We start from the raw sequence: 12,746 nt of genomic DNA, 5'->3' as shown, positions 1-12,746 counted from the left end.
AGTAAAGTTGCTTGGATTCACTAAAGGCTAGCAGTCCCAAAATTGGATTAAAGATAAAGTCTTTTAGTTGATGGACTTGGGGGAATGCTTGTATGGTTTACTTCAGAGTTGCAGCCAGCTGTATGAGACCCATGCGTGAGGGACTTGGGATGCTGGTGTCAGCATTGTACAGTATAAAGGCCAAGTGTTTCGACTCCAATTTATCCTGGAGAACAAAGTCAAGCCCAAAATTCTCATTTCAATTTGGAGAAATAATATTTGCAACCAAAAACTTCTAAAAATTCTATCCAGTTATAGCCTGATTGCAGTGGTTTTGCAGTACATACTTGGAGCTTTGAAAAAGTCCTGATTTCGCTAAACAAATGTGTAATCTCACACAAATTACAGCTGAGTATTAAATTAAATAATGAAATCAAATAATGCATTGAAATTCCTATCACAAATTATTGTATCCTTCAGTCTGAAATGCACAATATGCTAACAGTCATGTTACATAGAGGTTCTTGAGCTTTCTGTAACTTATCCAAAATTTTGGTTGTAACTTTGGTAGGGAAATCAAAATAGAGTATTGCAGCTATCAGCTGTCCAGATTCACCAATGACGCACTTCATTTAGAAACGTAAGGAGGGCTGGAGCTGTAATGTTAACACTAGCGACACATGCAGTGGCAGTTGGTAATCCATTCTATGCCTGTTACACAGAAAGGTACATCAAGATAAATCTTGAGTCTCTTTAAAATTTTCTTTACTCAAAAGGTTAATTAAGTCTTTTTTCTTGAACAATTTCATCCATATATGAAAATATTTAAAAGGCAGGCAGACTGGAGCTGGGGTGGGGGTGAGGAGGAAAAAAGATTGTGTCTTGTCCAAGGTGATCTTTTTCTTCAAGTTACAGATAAAAAAAATCTGGAATGGAAGCTGATTGAGAAGCACAAGCGTGTTGTGGTGGGTGAAATAACACCAAAACAGGGAGAAAGCATTTGCCTTTTTAATTTTAAGTCAGTCAACACCAGCAGCAATTCCAGTGCCAGTTGGTAAGCCATTTCTGTATAAGAGATTCAGAAAGGCAAAAGAAGAGAAATAGAATGTCCCCTTCCGCTCCTCTTCCAGTCAAAACAGAACGCATCACTTGATAAAATACATACTGCTTGGCTGGAGAAATCCTCATTTAAGTTACTCTGCAAATAAAACATTAGATCTGTCATAACGTTCTCAAAAACCAATACTACACTAGCTGATCTCCAGTCGTGTTGCCATTCAGTGCTACAACACTTGACATCTCGGGAACAGAGCAGCTACAGCTACCTAAGTGTGCAAATTGCACAATTTAGTAACCCCAAGTCATAAAAATAGCTAGACAGTTCAATAAATTTGAGACACTGCATGCAGCGCAGGAATATTATTTCTTACTCAACATGTCAACTGCTTTTCCAATTATTTCTGCACAGGCAAAAATGGACTTCATTTAAACACTGAATTCCAGTGCCATAATTTGTTAGTTGAACATACTGCATTTCAGATGGTGCAAAATATGTTCAGCTTTTCTGTGCTAAATACAATCTTAACAACAAGCTTTTCCAACTATTCCTTCCTATCAGTATTATAATCGCAGAGAAAAACTGTGGCAAAGTTATTATTTGGCAGCCACCTTATTCATGAAATTTACGTTACATTTACGAGTAGACCTTTGCTAAAATGCCATGCAACACATAGCAGCCAAACAAATGTGTTTTAATGAGGTGTATGCTCTGGCAGAAGAGAAATGGCACATCTTCATCTCTGAAATTTTCCTACCCCTTTCTACCCACGCACATGAATGTCCTTGGCTCAACCTAAAGAAACAAGGCTGGAGACTGAAAGGACCCATCAGCCAGTTCCTCTCCCTCAGACCTAACTTCACTGCTTAAGGACCGAACAATGGCAAACTTCAGTTAAAAGTGAAATTCTAAACTTTCCTAGTCAAGCTATCACTCATCTTGCTCACTTTTAGTTTTAAACTCTGTACCTTTTGTTGCTTTAAAGTTGCACTGTAGTTAAGGTCTGAAAGAGAAACTTTTATAATGAACTTTGTGAATAGCTACCATTTTTATAGCATTGAAAGGGGATAGCACAATTTAAAGAGGAGGGAAGGTACTTACGACAATTTGTTAAACTTGCAATCAAAGAGTAATTCCTTTATCAAACATCAGGACAAACCATGCAAAAATAAGAGATTTGTCCAGCCGAAACAAGATTTAATCATACAAGTTTGCCACATTTACCAAAATTCTGAAGAGGTACAGTATCAGGGGTTATGTTGTATAAATTTATGCCAAGATATGAGAGATGGTGCTTACCTGCCACCCTTTCATCGGTCTCCCGGTTTCCATCATCAGAATACCGAGCAAAATCCAAAGAATCTAGGGTGCTTATGCTGCCAGCTCGATCTATCAAGAAAGAAACATGGGAATTAAACTTTACGCTCACATTATTCTGTTTATCCAATTCTCCAAGTGAATCTGTACCCGATCAGCATCAGGAAGCCAGGACTTGATTCCATTTTTGGCATGGCACTGAGAACTGTAACCATCCCAAATTTGATGAGAGGGCACAACATTTTTCAATTGCTTCAATTACACCATATGATATTTTACTCCAAGGAGGAAATGAGCAGTTACAAGTATTATTTGTAAAATACTAGTCAATTTCCTATAGTTTCCCATGGCATTCCTTACAGGAAGAGAGGACTCAATGGCAGATTGAGAGAATGGGGAAAAATAGCAGATGGATTTCAATGCAGGCAAATGTTCATTTTGGACCAAAAAAGATAAATCAGAGGTTTTTTTTTTAAATGGTGAAAAGCTAGGAACGATGGAATTTCAAAGTAATTTAGTGGTCCATATGCACAGATCATTAAAATGTAGTACTTGGGTATAAAAATAATCAAAAAGGCTAATGGAATGCTAGTCTTTATAAGTAAAGGACTAAAAGGAGGATAGATTACATAAATGAGGCTTGTCTTCCCTGCTAAAGGATGATTTGATCGAGATTTTTAAAGGAATTGACAGAATTGATAGAGTAGATAGAGTAGAGAGAGAATCTTTTTCCATTGATGGGTGAGCCTACCACAAGGGGACACAAACTTAAAATTAGAGCCAGGCCATTCAGGAGAGAAGTTTGGAAACACTGCCGTTTCCATGAAAAAGTGGACAGAAGAATTTATAATTCTTAAGGTGCTAGGTAGTATTCACTGACATGAGATGTTTAGGATTAGGTTTAAATCCAGCCAGGCAGAGGCGATGAAAGGCTTCTCGAGCCCTTTATGAAAAGTTTGAATCCAGTTCCTAATATTTATGTGTTTACAGCACAGAATTAGCCTTAATTCAACACTAACTGGCAAACAGACAATATTGAAGATGTTTGGTGTGGGAAATACAAAAATGCCATAGTAGTACAGTAAAGGTTGTTCTTCAGAGGCTGAGGCACATTAATGGAATGGGAAAAAGCTTCATGCTGTAGCTGGTTATATGACAACTGACCTGAGACAGATAGATATGGAAAGTAATCCATTCCCTAGCACCAACATCCCTTAACTTGATGAGTGCAAGGAAAAACATTTTTAAAATGCTAATTATTGCTGATCATAAAATCTAGTTTTCACCTTTGCACCTAAAGTGGCAGTTATGCACTGACTGCAACAATACTTGGATGAATAGACATTCACCAGTTAAGTTTTTCTTGTGCTGCACACTACTTTAAATGTATGATTAGCCATTACTGCTTCATCTAAAAAAAATGTCATGGTGTAAAAATAGGACCAAAGCAATATACTCTATTGTGGGAAACCAGCATTGTTAACCTGACCCCCGCATTAGCCATTTTTGATATTTCTCAAACTGTTTCTATACATGTCCTTTCCTCAAGTCTACACTTGCCAGCTCTGGCCAAAGCAGCAAGATGGGCAGCTACTTCCCAAACTCAGCCAATTGTTAGCTAAACCCAAGAAGGTGCACAGGACTAGTCTGGGATGACCACTTCTCTAATTTTTGACACCATCTGTGCACGCACTCAAAATCTGCGCTACCATTCATATGATGGTCTAGCTATACGAGAATTGTTAAAGTAAACTTGCATTTCGCCACTCAATGGTGCAACACAACACACTACATAACATGCAAACAATTCAATTTTCATCCACAGAAAAATGCTCATCTTTAAGGAACATTTATGCATTTCTTAATAAGCAGTTCTACGGATTGTCCAATACACATTCGCCCTTTAGCATTAGTAGAGAACCTGGTGCATGCTACTACCTATCATATAAAGGTGGACTAAATTCTACTAGGTAGGCATGATAATTCATTAATCAGGTGTGAAATCTGTCATAAATTCTGGGGTGAAGTTGGAAGGTAGTCTGCAAACGTTTCCATTCGTTTCCCAGCAACCTTCGTGTTGCCAAAGCAACACTGTCTGATTATGCAAGTGAAATATACACAACACCATAAGAGGTACATGCAAAGAATAGAGGTTTTGTAAAGTAAAATGGGATCATTCCATTGAAAACATGCCTCCTAAAGTGAAGCCCAACATTTGCCAAAGGAAGCCAATGTAAACAAGGTAAAAGCTTTTCCATCACACTGTGACCTTAAATGGTTTGATGTTGTAAAAGGCTTACAGTTTGTGTTTTGAAACAGAGACTTGATCCCTGTTTAAATATGAAATTTCCGTCCATGGTGAGCTCACCTGAGACTGCTTAATGCAATAGGTCTTTTCCCCCCCATAAAGGATAAAAGTAGCCTCAATTCTCATATGCCATGTAGTCTGTCTCTATCTCAATAAAATGAAAACTATTTTTAGACCTCGCTCAGATTCACAGTCATGCAACCAAAAAGGTGGTATATTTTAAATGTGATACAAGATAGTTCAGGACCAGAAATATGACTTAAATCAATAGTTGATTTGTGGCCCTCCTGGTGGAAGGACAGCATATGGCAATTTTTTTTTTAACAAAGTTAATAATGTGTGTGTTTTATGGAAAAGGTTAGCACGATCTGTGATCAAACTACTACAAATCTAAGCAGTGAATTTTCCAGCATTTGGATCTGTTAAGATACAACCCTAATTGATAATTTCTAAAAAAAACCCTAATCTTTTCGAGACTACTGCAATGAATGACATTGTGCAGGTAAAATCAAGGACAATTTGTTCTGCACAGGTTACACAGGTGGAAAGCAATCAAGAAAATAAAATGCAAGATTAACAAATGCTGTTGACAAACCTATAGGAACTAAAAAGAACATCTTACACCCATTCCAAAAGAACAAAAATCTCAAAAAAAGACAGTCCAAGATCAGTGAATAATTGTAATAAAAACAGAAAGCTGTCACACTCTGCCTTTGTCCCAGAACAGCTTTGTTATTTAATCTCTCCTGCCCTCTGCCCTATCACACCCCTTCCCTTTTGTTCTCTTCCCCAACATCCCCTGCCACCTTTCACTTGCTTAATACCCAATTCTTTTCTAACCTTTGCCAGTTCTGACAAAAGGTCACAGAACTGAAACGTTAACTCTGCTTCTCTCTTAACAGATGCTGCCTGACCTGTTGAGTTTTTCCAGCACTTTGTTTTTATTTCAGATTTCTAGCATCTGCAGTATTTTGCTTTTATTTTAGTGAATAATTGTGTTCTTTCACCTGCAAAGGCTGGCGGCATAACTTCCTTGAGCTGATGATCAGGACCTACCCTTCTTCCAAGATGAAGAACTGAAGGACTGTCAGAAAGTTTAGAATTAAGATGAAACTCAAATTGAAACATTTAATCTTAGTTCTTTAGATGTGAGTAACACTGAGAAGGCACTAATTACTGGCCACCCCTAGTTGCTTTGAGGTTATTAAAAAAAAAAAATCAACCACAGTGAGCCAGTTGAGTTTTAATGTTACAATCCAACATGCTACAACCAGGGTACTTGCTCCTCCTCACAACTTGTCAACTGTTGCAGGAAGCATGCGTGTGAACGCCAAGCGAGGGCAAAGTTTGACTCATCTGTGATGCTTCCTCACCACTTGCTCAAGCTTACAATCAGAATGCAAATTAATTGACCATAGACAACATGCCACAGGGGTATCGCCGCTGTTGAACGAGCAACCAGGAGAGGATGGTTTAAAAGGGAGAAATTTCAAAGGGAAAAGCTGTAGTAGAAAAAATGTAATACTGCAATAACCAAAAAAACGTGATTTGATAGCAGATAGCAGATGTGATGAAAGAACACTGCAGTAATCTGAATAGCAGAATGGAAGAGCCTTTCACTAAAGAACAGTAACATTTATCTTAAGCTGCCTGTAAAATCTAGAGATTTGATTCAGTCGTGATGGCTCTCTAGAGTAGAGCAAAATGTACAGTATTTCTAAAAGACCATAGGTGTATTTAGGTGGGAATAACTAATTTCTCCAAATAGGTTTTATGGGATCTTTTTAAAAAAATACAAAAATGTATTGGTGGAAAAAGCAGTGATGGAATGCCCACATTTTAAACTTATATTTAATATGCAAAATATTCCAGTATCAAGCTGACATTTTTAATTCAGTAAACAGAAATGTCATTGTTTTAGAGATATGCTAGCAATTGTTCATTACTCTTAAACATACCAATTGCTCAAGAAACTTTAGCATCTGTTAGTTTAGCCTTTGACTTATTTTTCAGCACCAGGATAGACATCCAGTAATGGTAATAGTGCTGAACTCAGTCACGTCATTAGAGTCGAGATCAGCTCATTAGCCAAGTAGATTTTTTCTAATCAAGAGATCTTGGGAAGGCAGAACTGCAGGAGGATGTTACGGGCTTGCACCAACGAAATATTACTATTTGGAATAGAACTGTTACAAAAACAAAAAGTTCTGGAAATACTCAGCAAGTCTGACAATATCTGTGGAGAGAGAAGCAAAGTTAACGTTTCAGGTCTGTGACCCTTCATCAGAACTAGCAAAGGTTAGAAAAGAATTAGATTTTAAGCAAGGGGAGGTGGGTCGGGGAGAGAACAAAGGGGAAGGTGTTTGATAGGGCAGGAGAGATTAAATAACAAAGCTGTCCTGGGACAAAGGCAAAGCGTGTGTTAATGCTTAATATAGAAACATAGAAAATAGGAGTAGGCCATTCGGCCCTTCGAGCCTGCTCCGCCATTCATTATAATCATGGCTGATCATCCAACTCAGTAACCTGTCCCTGCTTTTGCCCCATACCCTTTGATTCCTTTAGACCCAAGAGCTATATCTAACTCCTTCTTGAAAACAAACAATGTTTTGGCCTCAACTGCTTTCTGTGGTAGCAAATTCCACAGGCTCACCACTCTCTGGGTGAAGAAATTTCTCCTCATCACAGTCCTCAAAGGTTTACCCCGTATCCTTAAACTATGACCCCTAGTTCTGGACTCCCCCACCATCAGGAACATCCTTCCCGCATCTACCCTGTCAAGTCCTGTTAGAAATTTATAGGTTTCTGTGAGATTCCCCCCACACTCTTCTGAACTCCAGCGAATATAATCCTAACCGACTCAATTTCTCCTCATACGTCAGTCCCACCATCCCAGGAATCAGTCTGGTAAACCTTTGCTGCACTCCCTCTATAGCAAGAACATCCTTCCTCAGATAAGGAGACCAAAACTGCACACAATATTCCAGGTGTGGCCTCACCAAGTCCCTGTATAATTGCAAGACATCCCTGCTTCTGTACTCGAATCCTCTCACTATGAAGGCCAACATACGATTTGCCTTTTTTTAACCATCTGTTGGACCTGCATGCTTACCTTCGGCGACTGGTGTACGAGAATACCCAGGTCTCACTGCATATTCCCCTCTCTCAGTTTATAGCCGTTCAGATAATAATCTGCCTTCCTATTTTTGCTACCAAAGTGGATAACCTCACATTTATCCACATTATACTGCATCTGCCATGCATTTGCCCACTCACTCAACTTGTCCAAATCACCCTGAAGTCTCTCTGCATCCTCCTCACAACTCACTCTCTCACCCAGTTTTGTCTCATCTGCAAATTTGGAGATATTACATTTAGTTCCCTCATCTGAATCATTAATATATATGTTGTGAATAGCTGGGGTCCTAGCACCGATCCCTGTGGTACCCCACTAGTCACTGCCTGCCATTTGGAAAAAGACCCATTTATCCCTACTGTTTCCTGTCCGTCAACCAATTTTCTATCCATCACAATACACTACCCCCAATCCCATGCGCTTTAATTTTACATGTTAATCTCTTATGTGGGACTTTGTCGAAAGCCTTCTAAAAGTCCAAATAAACCACATTCACTGGCTCCCCCTCATCAACTCTACTAGTTACATCCTCAAAGAATTCTAGTAGATTTGTCAAGCATGATTTCTCTTGCGTAAATCCATGCTGACTCTGCCCGATTCTACCACTGCTCTCCAAGTGCTCTGCTATAAAATCTTTGATAATGGACTCCAGAATTTTCCCTACTACCGACATCAGGCTGACTGGTCTATAATTCCCTGTGGTGAAAGACAAAGCATTAGTCCAGAGAGACTGTTAATAGTGGAATAATGAGCAGCTCTGAATATGAAAAGCAGGCATATGGTTAAAAAATAAATTTTAAAAAGGCCAGTCATTCTCTGAAGTTATCGAACTCTATTTTCAGTTCACAGGGCTGTTAGCGTGCCTAATCGGAAGATCAGGTGCTGCTCCTCAAGCTTGCACTGATGTTCACTGGAACACTGGAGCAGGCCAAAGACAGAAATGCTGGCATGGCATGAGAGCAGGGGGAGTGGTGAAATGGCAAGCAACCGAGGTCATGCTTTCGGACTGAGCGGAGGTGTTCAGCAAAGCGGTCACCCAATCTGTGCTTGGTCTCCCCAATGTAGAGGACACCACATTGTGAGCAGCGAACACAGTAAACTAAATTGAAAGAACAAGTAAATCGCTGCTTCACCTGAAAGGAGTGTTTGGGGCCTGGGATAGTGAGGAGAGAAGGTAAATGGACAGGTATTAACCCTGCTGCGATTGCATGGGAAGGGGACAAAGTGTCAGGGGGAATGGAGGAGTGGACCAGGGTGTTGCAGAGGGAATGATCCCTTCGGAATGCTGACATGGGAGGGGAAGATGTGTTTCATGGTGGCATCACGTTGGAGGTGGCGGAAATTGGGAGGAAGATCCTCTGGATGCGGAGGCTGATGGGGTGGAAAGTGAGGACAAGGGGAATCCTGTTGCTGTTCTGGGAGACAGGGGAAGGGGTGAGGGCAGAAGTGCAGGAAATGGGACGGACACGGTTGAAGGCCCTGTCAACCACAGTGGGGGGGGATCCTCGGTTGAGGAAAAAGGAAGACGTATCAGAGGCGCTGTTGTGGAAGGTTGCATCACCAGAGCAGATGAAGCAGAGACGGAGTAACTGGGAGAATGGAATGGAGTCCTTACAGGAGGCAGGGCGTGAAGAAGTGCAGTCGAGGTAGCTGTGGGAGTCGGTGGGCTTATAATGAATATTAGTGAACAGCCTATCCCCAGAGATGGAGACAGAGAAGTCAAGGAAGGGAAGGGAAGGGAAATGTCATAGATGGACTATGTGAAGATGAGAGAAGGGTGGAAATTGGAAGCAAAGTTGATAAAGTCTTCCAGTTCGGGGAGTGAGCAGGAAACGACACCGATAAGTCATCAATGTACCGGAAAAAGAGTTGGGGGAGGGAGCCTGAGTAGGACTGGAACAAGGAATGTTTGACATATCCCACAAAAAGACAGGCATAACTAGGGCCCACGTGGGTACCCATAGCAAAACCTTTTACCTGAAGGAAGTGAGTGGAGTTGAAGGAGAAGTTGGTCAATGTGAGAACAAGTTCAGCCAGGCGGAGGAGGGTGGTGGTGGATCGGGACTGGTTGGGCCTGTGTTCAAGGAAGAAGCGGAGAGCCCTCAGTCCGTCCTGGTGGGGGATGGAGGTGTAGAGAGATTGGACGTCCATAGTGTAGAGGAAGTGGTTAGGGCTAGGAAACTGGAAATGGGAAAAATGACGAAGGGCGTCAGAAGAGTCACGGATGTAGGTAGGAAGGGACTGGACCAGCGGAGAAAAGATAGAGTCAAGATAGGAAGAAATAAGTTCAGTGGGGCAGGAACAGGCTGAGACAATGGGTCTGCCGGGACAGTCCTGTTTGTGGATTTTAGGAAGGAGGTAGAAGCGGGCTGCCAGGATTGGGGGACTATGAGGTTGGAAGCTGTAGAAGGAAGATCTTCAGAGGAGATGAGGTCAGTGACAGTCCTGTGGACAGTAGCTTGATGTTCAGTGGTGGGGTCATGGTCCGGGGGAAGTAGGAAGAAGTGTCTAAGAGTTGGCGCTGAGATTCTGCAAGGTAGAGGTCGGCACACCAGACAACAGCACCACCCTTGTCAGCAGGTTTGATCACAATGCCAGGGTTAGACCTGAAAGAACGGAGTGCAGCAAGTTCAGAGGGAGACAGGTTAGAGTGAGTGAAGAGAGCAGAGAAATTGAGACGGCCAATGTCTCGCCAACAGTTCTCAATGAAAATATTTAACTATTGTTGGGAAGAGGACAGACGGTGAGAGATGCTTTCCACAAAACATTGATTTTCTCTGTCTCTCCATGCCCATAAGACTCCTTTTAAAACACACTGATATCTGCAACTGTAGCAACACGTTGATCTGAGAAAGTGCTGCTTATGATGCCTCCACCAAAGTCAACTGCCCAATTTAAAACTTATTCTTACTGCATCAGAATTATGATACATTCACACACCACAGATTTAGACAGGTCAGTGTGAAGTGTGAACTGCCTTACAGAAATGCTAATGCAGAGTGTAAATCAGGTGTGAAGGTTTAAACACTCCTCTGCTTCATTCCAGTATCAGGGCAAGTTTAGCATTCACACTAAAGCTGCAGTGATGCCATTTTGTGGCGCAAACGCATTTTTCGTCTTAGAACCATATCCAGGGCAATTTTTCTGTGCTTGAAATTGTTTGAAGTTGGAGTCCAAACAAACGACCTATATGGTTACCATACACTATCTTGGTTAATATCACTCTAACCTTCTCTCTTAGTATAAGTAACAAAGTACTTGTATTTATACATCATTTTTCATGACCTACATGCCCCAAAATGCTTCATGGGCAATTACATATTGAAATGCAGTCATTAATGTAATATTGACAAACGGGGTAGGCAATTTGCGCACTAGGTCCCATAGACAGCAGTGAGATAAACAATCAGACAATCTGTTTTTTGTAGTGCTGGTTGAGAGACAACTATTACCTAGGACACCAGGAGTAATCTCCTGCTCTTCTTCACACAAGACCATGGGATCATTTACATCCACCTGACTGGGCAGGGAGGCCCACAGTTTCGCAGGCCATCTGAAAGACTGCACCCGAGATAGTGTAGCATTCCCTCAGTGATTCACTAGTGGCAACGAGATGATGCAGTCTAGTTTCTGGAGCGAGGCTTGAACCCATGACTTTCTGACACAGATGTAAATGTTACTGCTGAGTTGAGGCTGAAACCTTAGAGTTGTTGTACATACTAAATGCTATTTATAATAAATGTATGCATTGAGGGTACAAAATTGGTGGCTTTTACAGCTGTGGTTACACTATTAAGCAGAACAGGAGACATGAAACATGTTTAAATAGGAATACAAAAAGGGAATTCAGAGTAGATGCATTTTAAACGATCAGCTTATAATCATGAGGCCCAAGAAATTTTCAGTCACGGTTCATTAGGTTGGATTACACTTATTTAAAAAAAATTGAGAATTAAGGCAGTGCAATTGAAGTAGTTTGTTTTTGTTTCAAGATGTTTGGAATAAAATAGGGAAGTCATTAAACATTTTTTCGAATTTACAAATGGATGAGTCCTCTGCTACCAGTTCAATTGAGTTAAGGAGATTTTCATTCTGAAATGGAAACTTTGCCTTGGCACCCTAGCCAACAGTCTCCATCAACATTTCCTCCTAATGACCCGATGCTGGCACAACAACCAACGCTGCCAGAGGTCCTCCAGTTTTAATTGTATCAAATGATATGCAGATCATTAAAAACTGAATGGGATCTGAAATTTACTGGAAGAAAAGTAGTGAAGCAAATATACAAGACCAGTTTATGGCATACTCTCCTGTATGCTCAAATTAACAGTTGAGAACTTAATATTGTACATTAATTTTGTTACAATATCAATTGGACAGATGCAATTTTTCATACCACCCATGCTTTCGTCAGCAAACAACATGCACAATATGTTCTGTCAGCACTGACGACACAGGATGTTACTAGAAATGGAACTTGGAACAAATACAGCACAGAATGAGGCCATTCAGCCCATCATACCCTCACTGGCTGAATAAGCTATCCACCCAAACTAATCCCACCTTCCAGCACCTGGTCCATAGCCCTGAAGGTTACAGCACCTTAGGTGCAGGTCCAGTAACTTATAAAAGAATGAGGGTCTATGCCTCCACCACCGATCCTGGCAGTGAATTCCAGACCCCCACTGCCCTCTGGGTGAAAAAGTTTCTCATGTCCCCTCTAATCCTTCTACCAATCACCTTAAATCTGTGTCCCCGGTAACCGACCTCCCCACCAGGGGAAACAGGTCCTTTCCGTCTACTCTATCTAGACCCCTCATAATTTTGTACACCTCAATTAAGTCACCCCTCAGCCTCCTCAATTCTAGGGAAAACAACCCAAACCTATCCAATCTTTCTTCATAGCTGCAACCCTCAAGCTCTGGCAACATTCTTGTTAATCTCCTCTG

At 41.0% G+C, this 12,746-nt stretch overlaps 1 protein-coding gene across 8 annotated transcripts in view; it reads right to left on the bottom strand.

The window, feature by feature from the left end:
- relch (RAB11 binding and LisH domain, coiled-coil and HEAT repeat containing) overlaps positions 1–12,746 on the bottom strand; it is a 107,342-nt gene that overhangs the window by 89,319 nt on the left and 5,277 nt on the right. For all 8 annotated transcript variants that reach the window (XR_010977164.1, XR_010977160.1, XM_068053876.1 and 5 more), the window contains exon 2: positions 2,336–2,425. Coding sequence is in view for 6 of the 8 variants with exons in the window: in XM_068053876.1 (XP_067909977.1) it covers positions 2,336–2,425 (90 nt within the window). In the remaining 2 variants the exon portion in view is untranslated. The remainder of the gene's footprint in view (positions 1–2,335; positions 2,426–12,746) is intronic.

Source organism: Heterodontus francisci, chromosome 2 (genome assembly GCF_036365525.1).
Source record: "Heterodontus francisci isolate sHetFra1 chromosome 2, sHetFra1.hap1, whole genome shotgun sequence".
In the NCBI taxonomy this organism is placed as follows: Eukaryota; Metazoa; Chordata; class Chondrichthyes; order Heterodontiformes; family Heterodontidae; genus Heterodontus; species Heterodontus francisci.
Note: the sequence above shows the minus strand (reverse complement) of the source record. Positions and strands in the feature narration are given on the sequence as shown.